We start from the raw sequence: 14,785 nt of genomic DNA on the forward strand, positions 1-14,785 counted from the left end.
CTTGTAATTAGAAACATTTTCTTTGAAGCTCCACTAACAGTTTCTTAAATTTTAATTAAAGAGATGTTTTTGTCTGTGTTCTCAAATGGTAAATTCATCTATTAAAAATCCACTCAAAAATGTTCCAGATCATCTCTGAGGTATACATTTTCCTCAGTAAATACTTTGCCTTCAGTGAGCCCATAGTGTATTAAGGGAAAAATTGCATAAAGGAATAATCACACCCATAAAGGGGTTAAAGCTGATATAATGGACAAGTTACACAAAGGGACTCAAAAAATACTGATCACTTCTACATAGAAGAATGAAAATCAGGCAATGTTGCAAAGAAGGAGCAGCATTTGAGCTACTGCAGTGGAGGAGTGGAGAGTCTTTGAGCAGGCATAGAACACGTTGTTGGGGTAGCGTATTGTCATCTATTAAGGCAAAAGAAAGTGACAGATGTTAATGACATGCACAAGAATTTGAACTTTGTACCATCAGTAAATGGAATTATGGAATGTTTCATGCTTGAGAATGACATGGTCAGATTTGTTTTAAGGAAAGACTGCAGAGTGTGACAGAGGGATATGAAGGATATAAGATATTCTTTAGAGATGGCACTTGATGGAAGAGTTTTAACAGCACGTGTTTGATGGTTCTGGACTAGATACACTTGCTTTTAAGGACTGGAAAATTTATATATCTTAGGTCACTTGAGAATGTATAAAATCAAATATTATACTGATTATATGCCATTACTAACTACATATATTTTTATGTTGATGAAGTATTATTGCACTTATCCAACATTTTTCAAGAAAAAAATGAATAAGCACATTAAAGTCTAAGACTGTTATTTCAAAGATGTGCTTAGCAAAGTGAAGTGAATTTTAGCATTAGTCAAATCTCTGGAAAATTATACTAAAATCTTTATGGATGGCCATGGAGCACAGGAAGATTCAAAACTCTTACAAATTATAAAACATTGCTACGTTTAACATAGTTTCAGTGTAAGAGGTATTCACATAAATTCCAAGTTTTGGCTAATTGTTGAAATGCATAATTTCCCATTTACCTAGAATATTTTACTACTGGGCCAGCATTCTTAACTGACTAGGAAATAGTTAAAATGTGTAGTCTCTAAAGACTTATATTCTCGATTAATGTTTTTCACCATATGAATTTTATGGAAAAACATCCAAAAATTCTCAACAAGAAATAAAGTATATATACTATATTATTTGATTTAAATAATTAATTAAATATTAGAGTAGCCAACGGAGTACAAATGAGAAATAGGTGATTTCTAAATTATGATTTTCACAAAATAAAAATCTAATAAAGGTATTGAAAAATACAAAAATGTCTAATTATCTCTAAATAATGCTTGTTGCTAGGATATTTCGATTTAGTCACTAGACATGGTTTCTGAGGATACATGGAAGATAGGAGAAGTCTTTTAATTCTTAATTATCAGCAAAACCAATAGTCAGAAAAATACCTATGAAAATGCTTGCCAAGGGTCTTTTTGCAGCCCCTTCATCTCCTGTTAGGATGCTATATGTTCAGTTTGCTTATGAGGTGGGGTGTGTAGTTTCAAAGATAAAATCCTCCATTTCCTGAGAGTTTCCTAATAATGGTTCATGATAGCTCTGCTTTGTTACTATTTTTAAGAAGATGGACATATTTATTTATAATATACTGAGAACTCATTAATAATGATTTTAAGAAACCAAATTCAAGGCAGATGGAAACATGAATATGTTCTATGGAGATCACCTTCTACTCAGTAAATGGCACCATACTTAAATGTATTGTTGTTACTTCAATTGGAAAGGGTCCTTTTTAGTAATGTCTCTGGCTCTGGAAGAATTATAAACACACAGATTGGAAGAGCTAAGAAAGCTTATTTAACTAAGCTGTCAACAGCAATCTCTCAGATCTGCTTAAATTTATTGGGAGGCGGGAAGATCTATTTGAAATGCTGACAAGAAACACAGAACCAGTTCTAATACTGTTACGTTCAGTATACAGGGATATATTACAAGGTTAAAGAGGGTTAGCAGTATGTATCATAAATGTAGCTACTCTTTAACCCAGCTTTTCATTCATAGATTATATCCAAAAATCACACACAAGGCTATAAGAATTTTCACTATATCACTGTAGTATATTTTGTAATAGAGAATATTTAGAAAAAAACTTACAGATGTATGTGGGAGGGTCAAATAAATGTTGCAATTAGATGATTCAGCAATTTTAAATAATATAGAACCCTATTTATACTGACACGTAAAGATCTCCAACATATGTTAAGAAACAAAAAGACACAAACAATACACATAATGTGGTTCAGTGAATTTGTGTTATTTTAAGTAGATGTGTGTGTGCTGTCTGTGTGTGTGTAGAAAAGTCCTGAAAAATTAAATTATGGAGGGAACTGGTTATTTCTGATAGCAACTTTGGGGTGGAGGAAAATTTCACTGCTTCTATTTCTCTTACACTCCTGCATTACTATGTAATTAAACAATGAAAGCGATACAGTTTCTCTTTATATCTCCCTCTTTATGAATGGAATTTGAATACTTACCTTGCTTATTTTAGTATTAGTTTTTCTTCTTTAATTTTTATGTTAGCAAAAACATAAGATTTAGGAACACATACATGCCATCACAACCACAGAATATATCTTTAGTATTATAAGCAGTATTTCTAATTTATCACCATGTATATAATGTATATTATAAAAATACTATATAATATATATATAAAATATTTGGTTTGAATCTAAGCCATTATGTGAACCTGGACAAGTTTGTTAAACATTCCCTAAGGCCTTTTTTCTTGATTAAAAAATAGATATCGTAGTATCTAGTTATCGAAGTCCTAGGAGTACTTAACATATATAGTGCATGTAAAAAGTCCTGTAGCACAGTGTCTAGCATATAATATATTTCCCTAACATGTAGATTTCTTTTAGTGGTTTCTTAGTTAATAGACTATTTTCTTCAATAAATTATAGAATTCCTGAAACAACATATGAAAATATTATTCTATAAATTTCTCAACAATGAATATATTTGCAAAACTGTTAAATTCAATAGCTATTGAATATAGAAATATAATTATTTTAATATAAAAGAGCTGGAGGTTAGCCTTGAAGAAACATATTTTATGCAATTCTTTCATTTTAATCGATTATCTGCACAATGCCATGAGTCGGTGATATTCAGGATACACATGGGAAATAATGCAAAATAGATTACAAGAATGAACATAGGAAAATTGGATTTCACTGTTGAAATTATTAATTTCTTTCTCAAATGAGTTTTTCATTACAGATTTTCATTATGCACTCAGGCCATAGTTTCCTAATCAATAAAGTAATTCCTACCACGGAGAATGAAAAGGAAGAGAGACTGAAAGGTTAGTATAAAAATTATGTTTAAGGAACTAGTAATGAATCTAGATTTAAATTTATTTATTTATTTTAAATCACTTAACAATCTATTTTAAGAAATCAGTAGCCACAGGGAAAAGACAAAGTTTTGCTTCTATTTTCATTTGAGGGTAAACCAGATGAACTAATGTTGTTATACAACTGTTAATATTACTAGGTTTAATCCTAACCTTAGGAATCTGGCAATTAAAAAAAATTAAACTGATATATTAGAATTTTTTAAGATTTCTGATAACAAAATAAATGAGTAAAATTTAGATTTACAATATATTTTTTCAAATGTCAGTTATACTATTGCTATAAGAATCCTTAGGCCACAGATACCTACAGGCTTTCCATTTGAGCATTTAATTATAGAAATGATTATTTCAATTTCATCAAGAGCAGGCTGCAGAATGGTTAATGATATTTGTCTTCTTATATCTGAATTAGCACTTCTGGTCGACCTGAAATTATGATCTGTCTAGAACTATGATGTAGAATTTTATGGCCTAAGTTGTCCATTTAGATACTGAAGTACAGTTATGAGTCTTTTTAGAAATGAAAACTGTATCTTCCATAAATTAATATGTGAACAGTAATTTTACAAAATACAAAAAGAGAAAGAATTGAAATATTCCTCAGCTCAGAACACATTTTTTTGCCTTCAGAACTAATACGTTCTAGCATTTTTACTTCATGCTTTTTGCATATTTTTAAAAATATATGTAGAATTTTAGTTGCTTTTTGAAACAAATATGTTGCTTTAAATGTGTTATATGTCTATTACAGAACATTAGGAAGTATAGATGAGTATAAGGAAGTAATAGCCACTCATATTTGTATGAAACACATATAATGTCATTGTAGTTCTTTGTTTTTCTCTATGCATTTTTACATAGTTAAAATTTCACATATATAAGACTAATAAATAAATACACATCAAGAACACTTTTAGGTCTTAGATAAAAGAGAATATGTGGAGCTGATTTATTGACAAATTATATTGAACATTTTCATTTAGGAAGAGTTTTAAAGATACAGAAAAAATTCATTTCTCAAATTTCTTGATATAGCAGTAATCTGTAAGTTACCCACCTCAACTCTACCTTTCTGATGGGAATAAACCAAAACCAAAATTCATTGGCACTTATACTTGTAAACTCCAAACTATGTAAATGTTATAGTCATCATAAGCATAAACAGTTTGTGAATGGATGATATTCAGTTCCCACTTCTTGTGGCTATAAACAAGGACTAATGTATTCTAATTGAACATTAGATACAGTTCTATTAATATATTTCTTGAGTCTAGAAACTTCAAAGATGTGAAAGAGAACTGAACTTTGTAGTGTGTATGTATTATATATTATTTATTTTGAGTCTATTTGGAAATAATGGAAGAACTGCAATTTGACACAGACTATGGTAAACCACAGGCAAGTCTGAAGATAAAAGGAAGGTCAGACTTTATTAAATTTTAGGAGGAAATTGAGGAGGGTTTTTTTGTTGTTGTTGTTATTTTTGTTCTATGATTTACTTCCTTATTTGAGAGAGAGGGCACTGAGGCACGAGAGTTTGGGGAGGGGTAGATAGAGAGAATCTCCAAACAGACTCCCTCCTGAGCCCAGAGCCTGACACAAGACTCAATCCAATCCCAAGACCCTTAAGACCGTGACCTGAACTGAAATCTAGAGTCTGAAGCTCAACCGACTGAGCTACCCAGGCACCTAAGCTTTGCAGTATTGAATACAAAGTCCAGCTTTACTGTTCAGATTCAATTTCAATATGAGAACCTCTAATTCCTATTGGTTTCTTAAGTTCAGAATCACAACTAGGCAAAAGAACATCTGCAGCCTTCCACCATGTCTCTCCATTCTTGGCTCTTAATTCATCTCTAAATGACTTAGTGGGTATCTGAAAGTATTTTTAAGAAGAAAAAATACTTGACTTTACAAATCATTTTGCCCCTGGAAAATAAAGAGAGCTTTTGCAAGTGGTAGTTATGAGACAAGAGCATTTCCCTTGGGGCATAAAGTCCCAAGATATTTTCTCATTATCTTCCTTTTAAATAAAATTATTATGGACTACAAGTTTGAAACCAGTCTGTTCATTTCATTTGTCAATATCTTAGTAGTTTATTAATGTGTACTGTTTCTGCTTAGATGGCTGTAAGATTTTAAGAAAGGAGGAAAAAAAATAACTTCAAAAACAAATGTTATAAGACATGCTGCTCTCTGCTGGACCCCTATTTGGAATCCTCCCCACCCTTACCCTACTCCATCTGCCATCCTCTCACCTATGGAACATTTCCTGAAGGTATCAACTTCCAAGCAGACAAGGCAACTTCCTTCTTTCTGTGTTTCGTGTTTCTACATAAGCACACATGTCTAATGTCATATTCTAACACTTTATGGATATAATTTACTTTCCATTTACCTTGCACTAAACAGCGGTGCAAGAAAATGAATTTATTAATCCGTTCTCTCTACCACAATTTCATGTGATAGTGAAACTTCAGGAAACATTGAAAGTCAAAAGCAATATGTAACATCGAAGGCAACACAGATTAAATCATCACTTAATGATAATTCTAAAACTTCTTGATAATAGCCTCCAAGAAAGTATTTCCAAACATGATATGTGCTTTTATTTTACTTCCTTGATAAGGTTTTTTTTTGTTGTTTTTTTTTTAACTTTTTATTTTTTATAAACATATATTTTTTATCCCCAGGGGTACAGGTCTGTGAATCACCAGGTTTACACACTTCACAGCACTCACCAAAGCACATACCCTCCCCAATGTCCATAATCCCACCCCCTTCTCCCAAACCCCCTCCCCCCAGCAACCCTCAGTTTGTTTTGTGAGATTAAGAGTCACTTATGGTTTGTCTCCCTCCCAATCCCATCTTGTTTCATTGATTCTTCTCCTACCCACTTAAGCCTCCATGTTGCATCACCACTTCCTCATATCAGGGAGATCATATGATAGTTGTCTTTCTCTGCTTGACTTATTTCGCTAAGCATGATACGCTCTAGTTCCATCTATGTTGTTGCAAATGGCAAGATTTCATTTCTTTTGATGGCTGCATAGTATTCCATTGTGTATATATACCACATCTTCTTGATCCATTCATCTGTGGATGGACATCTAGGTTCTTTCCATAGTTTGGCTATTGTGGACATTGCTGCTATAAACATTCGGGTGCATGTGCCCCTTTGGATCACTACATTTGTATCTTTAGGGTAAATACCCAATAGTGCAATTGCTGGGTCATAGGGCAGTTCTATTTTCAACATTCTGAGGAACCTCCATGCTGTTTTCCAGAGTGGCTGCACCAGCTTGCATTCCCACCAACAGTGTAGGAGGGTTCCCCTTTCTCCACATCCTCGCCAGCATCTGTCATTTCTTGACTTGTTGATTTTAGCCATTCTGACTGGTGTGAGGTGATATCTCATTGTGGTTTTGATTTGTATTTCCCTGATGCCGAGTGATATGGAGCACTTTTTCATGTGTCTGTTGGCCATCTGGATGTCTTCTTTGCAGAAATGTCTGTTCATGTCCTCTGCCCATTTCTTGATTGGATTATTTGTTCTTTGGGTGTTGAGTTTGCTAAGTTCTTTATAGATTCTGGACACTAGTCCTTTATCTGATATGTCGTTTGCAAATATCTTCTCCCATTCTGTCAGTTGTCTTTTGATTTTGTTAACTGTTTCCTTTGCTGTGCAAAAGCTTTTGATCTTGATGAAATCCCAATAGTTCATTTTTTCCCTTGCTTCCCTTGCTTTTTGCGTTGTTCCTAGGAAAATGTTGCTGCGGCAGAGGTCGAAGAGGTTGCTGCCTGTGTTCTCCTCAAGGATTTTGATGGATTCCTTTCGCACATTGAGGTCCTTCATCCATTTTGAGTCTATTTTTGTGTGTGGTGTAAGGAAATGGTCCAATTTCATTTTTCTGCATGTGGCTGTCCAATTTTCCCAGCACCATTTATTGAAGAGGCTGTCTTTTTTCCATTGGACATTCTTTCCTGCTTTGTCGAAGATGAGTTGACCATAGATTTGAGGGTCTATTTCTGGGCTCTCTATTCTGTTCCATTGATCTATGTGTCTGTTTTTGTGCCAGTACCATGCTGTCTTGATGATGACAGCTTTGTAATAGAGCTTGAAGTCCGGAATTGTGATGCCACCAACGTTGGCTTTCTTTTTCAATATCCCTTTGGCTATTCGAGGTCTTTTCTGGTTCCACATAAATTTTAGCATTATTTGTTCCATTTCTTTGAAAAAGATGGATGGTACTTTGATAGGAATTGCATTAAATGTGTAGATTGCTTTAGGTAGCATAGACATTTTCACAATATTTATTCTTCCAATCCAGGAGCATGGAACATTTTTCCATTTCTTTGTGTCTTCCTCAATTTCTTTCATGAGTACTTTATAGTTTTCTGAGTATAGATTCTGTGTCTCTTTGGTTAGGTTTATTCCTAGGTATCTTATGGTTTTGGATGCAATTGTAAATGGGATTGACTCCTTAATATCTCTTTCTTCTGTCTTGCTGTTGGTGTAGAGAAATGCAACTGATTTCTGTGCATTGATTTTATATCCTGACACTTTACTGAATTCCTGTATAAGTTCTAGCAGTTTTGGAGTGGAGTCTTTTGGGTTTTCCACATATAGTATCATATCATCTGCGAAGAGTGATAATTTGACTTCTTCTTTGCCGATTTGGATGCCTTTAATTTCCTTTTGTTGTCTGATTGCTGAGGCTAGGACCTCTAGTACTATGTTGAATAGCAGTGGTGATAATGGACATCCCTGCCGTGTTCCTGACCTTAGTGGAAAAGCTTTCAGTTTTTCTCCATTGAGAATGATATTTGCGGTGGGTTTTTCATAGATGGCTTTGATGATATTGAGGTATGTGCCCTCTATCCCTACACTTTGAAGAGTTTTGATCAGGAAGGGATGCTGTACTTTGTCAAATGCTTTTTCAGCATCTATTGAAAGTATCATATGGTTCTTGTTCTTTCTTTTATTGATGTGTTGTATCACATTGACTGATTTGCGGATGTTGAACCAACCTTGCAGCCCTGGAATAAATCCCACTTGGTCGTGGTGAATAATCTTTTTAATGTACTGTTGAATCCTATTGGCTAGTATTTTGTTGAGTATTTTTGCATCTGTGTTCATCAAGGATATCGGTCTATAGCTCTCTTTTTTGGTGGGATCCTTGTCTGGTTTTGGGATCAAGGTGATGCTGGCCTCATAAAATGAGTTTGGAAGTTTTCCTTCCATTTCTATTTTTTGGAACAGTTTCAGGAGAATAGGAATTAGTTCTTCTTTAAATGTTTGGTAGAATTCCCCCGGGAAGCCATCTGGCCCTGGGCTTTTGTTTGTTTGGAGATTTTTAATGACTGTTTCAATCTCCTTACTGGTTATGGGTCTGTTCAGGCTTTCTATTTCTTCCTGGTTCAGTTGTGGTAGTTTATATGTTTCTAGGAATGCATCCATTTCTTCCAGATTGTCAAATTTATTGCCGTAGAGTTGCTCATAGTATGTTCTTATAATAGTTTGTATTTCTTTGGTGTTAGTTGTGATCTCTCCTCTTTCATTCATGATTTTATTTATTTGGGTCCTTTCTCTTTTCTTTTTGATAAGTCGGGCCAGGGGTTTATCAATTTTATTAATTCTTTCAAAGAACCAGCTCCTACTTTCGTTGATTTGTTCTATTGTTTTTTTGGTTTCTATTTCATTGATTTCTGCTCTGATCTTTATGATTTCTCTTCTCCTGCTGGGCTTAGGGTTTCTTTCTTGTTCTTTCTCCAGCTCCTTTAGGTGTAGGGTTAGGTTGTGTACCTGAGACCTTTCTTGTTTCTTGAGAAAGGCTTGTACCGCTATATATTTTCCTCTCAGGTCTGCCTTTATTGTGTCCCACAGATTTTGAACCATTGTATTTTCATTATCATTTGTTTCCATGATTTTTTTCAATTCTTCTTTAATTTCCCGGTTGACCCATTCATTCTTTAGAAGGATACTGTTTAGTCTCCATGTATTTGGGTTCTTTCCAAACTTCCTTTTGTGGTTGAGTTCTAGCTTTAGAGCATTGTGGTCTGAAAATATGCAGGGAATGATCCCAATCTTTTGATACCGGTTGAGTCCTGATTTAGGACCGAGGATGTGATCTATTCTGGAGAATGTTCCATGTGCACTAGAGAAGAATGTGTATTCTGTTGCTTTGGGATGAAATGTTCTGAATATATCTGTGATGTCCATCTGGTCCAGTGTGTCGTTTAAGGCCTTTATTTCCTTGCTGATCTTTTGCTTGGATGACCTGTCCATTTCAGTGAGGGGAGTGTTAAAGTCCCCTACTATTATTGTATTGTTGTTGATGTGTTTCTTTGATTTTGTTATTAATTGGTTTATATAGTTGGCTGCTCCCATGTTGGGGGCATAGATATTTAAAATTGTTAAATCTTCTTGATAAGGTTTTTTGTTTTTTGTTTTTTTTCCCCTGTTCTAGTTAGGCTAGATAAGAAATTGCAGTTAACTTGCATTGTCTAACATGATACGTGGTATCTTGTATTGAAAAGGTTGAACTTTATATGTGCTTGAATGAAAGGAAACATAACTGGTAATGGATTATCTATCACAGACTCATTCATTCTGATTTTAGAATCTAATAACAAACTTAGGAAAAACAATTCATAAAGAGGAAAACAATTACTTTTAAGCATATTATTTAACTGATATATTTATGCATATATCATATTTATCCACTTAAATTCTATACTACCTCATATGTGTGAGGTAGTATAGATAAGCAGATGGTCCAACAGATCCAAATATCTGTCCCAAAATTATGTGGCTTCTAAAACTTTCCACCATATCTGATTTCTGATATTAAATCAGATTACATCTGTCTCGGGCTCTCCTGGCACAAACTAATTAACTCTATTTTGCTAGTGTTCTTCAAATTACAGTTCACCTGCTCTATTCCCATATAAGAATGTGTGGAAATTTTATTAAGACACTGTATTATAGACTTTAATACTATTCTAATAATTATGCATAAATGCTTGCATGATCCCTTTGGGGGAAAATCATCTGTGTATTATCTTCTCATATTAATGATAGAAATATGATTATTAATATGCTTTAATATCATTTCTTTACACCAAATTTAGCTTGATTTGGAAGCACCTAATTTGTAGGTCTTTCTGATAAACTGTTTGCATATACTCAAATGTATAAAAAGTCAGGGATTTGAAAACCTGTCATTTATCATACCTATATGGCAAGTATATACTGTTCCTGGGCACATCACTTAATCTATCTGATCTTTACTCTCCTTATTTGTAATGTGAGAATAATCACAAAATGTATTCTTATCTACCTCATGAGTTTCTTTTTTAAAGATTTATTTATTTTAGAGGGAGAGAGAACAAGAGCAGGGGGAGGAGCAAGAAAGGGGGAGAGAGAGAGAACCTCCAGCAGACTCCCTGTGGAGTGGAGCTTGACACAGGGCTCAATCCAATGACCCTAAGTTCATGACTCCATCAGAAATCCAGAGCCAGATGCTCACCACCTAAGCCACCCACGTGCCCCTCTACCTTTTTGTAGAAGACTGAACTTAGTTTACAGCCCTCTGAATGAGTCAGTTATCATCATCATCATCATCACTTTCTTCCGCACCACAACTCAAAACAACTCGCATGACCACAATTTGCCAAAGTACTAGCCCCTATATTCTTGCTAAAGTGCTTAGTTCCATGTTGGCCATTATTGTTTCCACTCCAGCCAGCCTTTCTCAGCTCAAGGGAAAGAAACTCAAAACCTATAAGAGAATGATAGTCTAAAAAAGGAGTCAGTAAATACTGAATGTTTCTGGTCTTAGCTCAAGTGTTGAAAAGATTTTTCTTTCTTCCCAATCCTCATCTCAAGTTTTACTGTTTTAATAATCAGTGACAGGAAACCTCCCATTTGTCAATGTCACAAATTTTCTGTGTTTCTATCTCCTTAAAGTAAACCAGAAAATAAATCTTGCTGGTCATCCCTGTGAACCCTAAGGAATAATCTAGACTATAATTATCTACTTTGCTACCACCTATAGCTACAAGTAGACCATACAACATGAGACTGTAAGAAAAAAATCTTACATTAAAAAACAGTTACATTTTCCATCAACTTCTGAGCTCGTTGTACAAAATGTAAAGATAATCAGTTTTGTAAAACCCTTCTCATTTTTGTGACTTCCTGAAGCTTTTGCTATGTCAGCAACATTCTTTCTTTTCATCAGAAAGTACTGAATACTGCCTTAAGGGTGTGTGCAGCCTTCCACAAAGTAGAAAAACAAATTGGGCGAGCATTAAAAAAGGCAAGCCAAGCAAGTCAGATACACATAAAGGCACATGTCAGACAGATGAACAGTTGATGGCAAGACTTCTTTCATGATTTTCCTTAATGTGGGTTTAAGTGTTGTCTATAAGCCCATAGGATTTCGAGAACGTGAGAATGTAATTTTACTTTTGCATTTGTTGATTTAAAAATAGACTATTAAATAAAATGTGAACGAAAACTTAGTGCCTTGGGATAGACAATGTAGCCACATTCATTCAGATGAGATATGGGTTCCCTTTTTCCCAATCTTTTATATAGCCATGGAATAGTTTGCACTGGGGACATGTGATTTTACCCTAAAGAGCTAGAGAGAGAACTGATCTCATTAACATTTGGTGGTTTGTTGCATACAGTCCAAGTAACATTCTAGAAACATGATGAATTTGTGGTAACATGCACAAGCATATGCACTCTAAGCAAACAGCTCTGTGGTATAATAATTCACTTGTCACTTCATATCAGCATCAGTTTTTTAATAAATGACCATTTTTCCTGAGCTGATCAAAACTAGCACAAAAATTTCCAGTGTCTTCCCAAGAAGAAAAATAATGAAGTGTTTGTGCAATGAATACTTTGTCTGTGTCCATGAGTAATGATTCGAAATACATATTTATAATGTTACAATGTCAGAGTCTTTATTTCTATACATATATGTGCATATGTGTGAGGTAGTATAGATAAGCAGATGGTCCAACAGATCCAAATATCTGTCCCAAAATTATGTGGCTTCTAAAACTTTCCACCATATCTGATTTCTGATATTAAATCAGATTACATCTGTCTCGGGCTCTCCTGGCACAAACTAATTAACTCTATTTTGCTAGTGTTCTTCAAAGCATCCACAGTGTCAACATTACTATTGTTATTATTATTTTTGCTGCTGCATTTCTTAAATATTCTAAAAGATCTTGATTTATCTTGGTTGTGAAACATTTCAATCCACCAAATACTAAAACTAACAAGTAGCGTTATCCTTATGTTTCACTTAAATTATAAAATAAACACAGAAGAGTCTATGATGCTTTGATAACGGACTACGTTAAGTTTTGCATTTTACAACCAAATGCCTGGAGATTACATTGTAGGTCTAGGTCATGGCAGGGAAGCTCTTAGATGAGATGTGAGAGTGGTGTGGGAAAGAAATAACCAATTTCATTGACTTGTAGTTTTCTCATAGCCTCAAGTTCAAGATTTCTGTAATGCAATGCACACACACCAGTAGTTGTTTGTCCTTCAAAAAAAAAAAAAAAAAGACACTTCTCCAAGTATGAAAGTGATATGGTTTTTTGTTTCTTCTGGTTTTTATGTATGTTCCACACCCAGAATGGAGTCCAGTGTGAGGCTTGAACTCATGACCCCGAGATCCAGACCTAAGAGGAGATCAAGAGTCAGATACTTAACCAACTGAACCACACAAGAAGCTCAGAATCCAAAGAGAAATAAAACATATAAAAATACTATCAAGAAGTAGAAAGTAGGGTCACCTGGATAGCTTGTTGGGTTAAGCCTCTGCCTTCAGCTCAGGTCATGATCTCAGGGTCCAGGGATCGAGCCCCACATCAGGCTCTCTGCTCAGGAGGGAACCCCTCTCTCTCTGGCTGCCTCTCTGCCTACTTATGATCTCTTTCTCTTTCTGTGTCAAATAAACTGTCAAATAGATAAAATATTTTTTAAAAAATTAGAAAGTATTAAGTAAATTAAGAGAAGTAGAGATAAAATGGTAAGAGTTCAAGAAAGTGAAAACCAAACTTGACTGAAAATGGGGTTCAGAGAAATCTTCAGCAAGAAGGCAACATTTTGGTGATCTAAAATTAAATTTCAATAAGTGGAAGTTAGAAATAAAAGAGAGCAAATCCATGGAGATTAAAATGTGAGGCAAATGTAAAGAACAGTACTTTTCTTAAACTGATGCACAGAATGAGCCTAAGGAGGAAAGGAATTATGTAGGAAAGCATGTCCACATATAAGACAATTTATTGTTGATCCTTTGAGAAATAAAATAGTGTCTCACATTTCTTGGCCTTACATACTTCTAAATAGTTCAATCCCTACATGTCTCTAACCAGGGGTAGGGATTCCAGAACTAACATGCTGAATGGTTTTCACTTCTCAGCTTTACCTCTAATGCAGGCCTGATTCTGCTCAATCATGTTTTCCAAAAAAGGGTCCATCAAAGTTCTCTTAGAGCTCTGTTGTATTTCCCCAGGAACTATATTCAGACACAGGGATGCTGACATCGGTGTTGGCAATTGCAAAGTTCTGCTGGATCCATCCCATTTGCATGCAAATTTAGTTTCCATACCTAGGGTCTAGCTTCAGCCAGAGGTTTTGCCAAACTTATTCAAGTTTTAGCACTATGAAGCTATCTTCCTGTGTTTCAAATGGGGTATTCAAAAATCCTCCTAATTTAAAATTGCTCAGAGATAGGTGACTTCAACCCTGTGACAAAACTTTGATAGCACCAGACTTGTTGAATGAAAAGTTCTAATAAATTGTATGAACATTTGTTTCTAAAAAAAAGTATTGTCCTGCCTAACTGGCTGTTTTGCATTTAGTTGACCTGTAGATGCAACTTCTGAACTCTATTCCGAAAAGGGTTATTATTAAATTTTGCTTAATCCTTACCACGCCCCCACCCCCATCTACCTGACCTCCAAGCAAATCTAATTTTTTAGCTACTTTTTTCTGGACTGTCTGGAAGTTTTCAGCCCTTCTACTTGTATTCATTGTGGTTGCAGTAGTTTCAGGGTTGCATCTATGAGGAAGGATGTAGCCCATTTCTGTGGAGTTATGTCCCTACAACCACATACACTGCCATGTATCCAAAATTCAGAGAAAGTCAGTCTTGTCGAATGTCAAAGTTAGTTGATCTGTAGTCTTTAATTGTGATCACTTGCTTTTTGCATTGTAAAAAGATGCAGAACTGTATACAAGCAAAACATTAGGATTAAGTGTTTTAACTTTGTTAAAGGTCAG

The 14,785-nt window shown here is 34.7% G+C and overlaps 1 protein-coding gene across 16 annotated transcripts in view; it reads left to right on the forward strand.

Moving 5' to 3' along the window:
• MGAT4C (MGAT4 family member C) overlaps nt 1-14,785 on the forward strand; it is a 735,527-nt gene that overhangs the window by 698,554 nt on the left and 22,188 nt on the right. For 5 of the 16 annotated variants that reach the window (XM_082738950.1, XM_082738962.1, XM_082738960.1 and 2 more), the window contains one exon: nt 3,324-3,408. The exons of 8 other annotated variants lie outside the window; for them this stretch is intronic. In XM_082738950.1, coding sequence (XP_082595076.1) covers nt 3,324-3,408 — 85 coding nt within the window. Of the gene's footprint in view, nt 1-3,323; nt 3,409-14,785 lie in introns of those variants that run through there. 3 more of the 16 variants (XM_082738961.1, XM_082738958.1, XM_082738954.1) reach the window with 3 other exon arrangements.

This window comes from Mustela nivalis (genome assembly GCF_964662115.1).
Source record: "Mustela nivalis genome assembly, chromosome: 7".
Lineage (NCBI taxonomy): Eukaryota > Metazoa > Chordata > Mammalia > Carnivora > Mustelidae > Mustela > Mustela nivalis.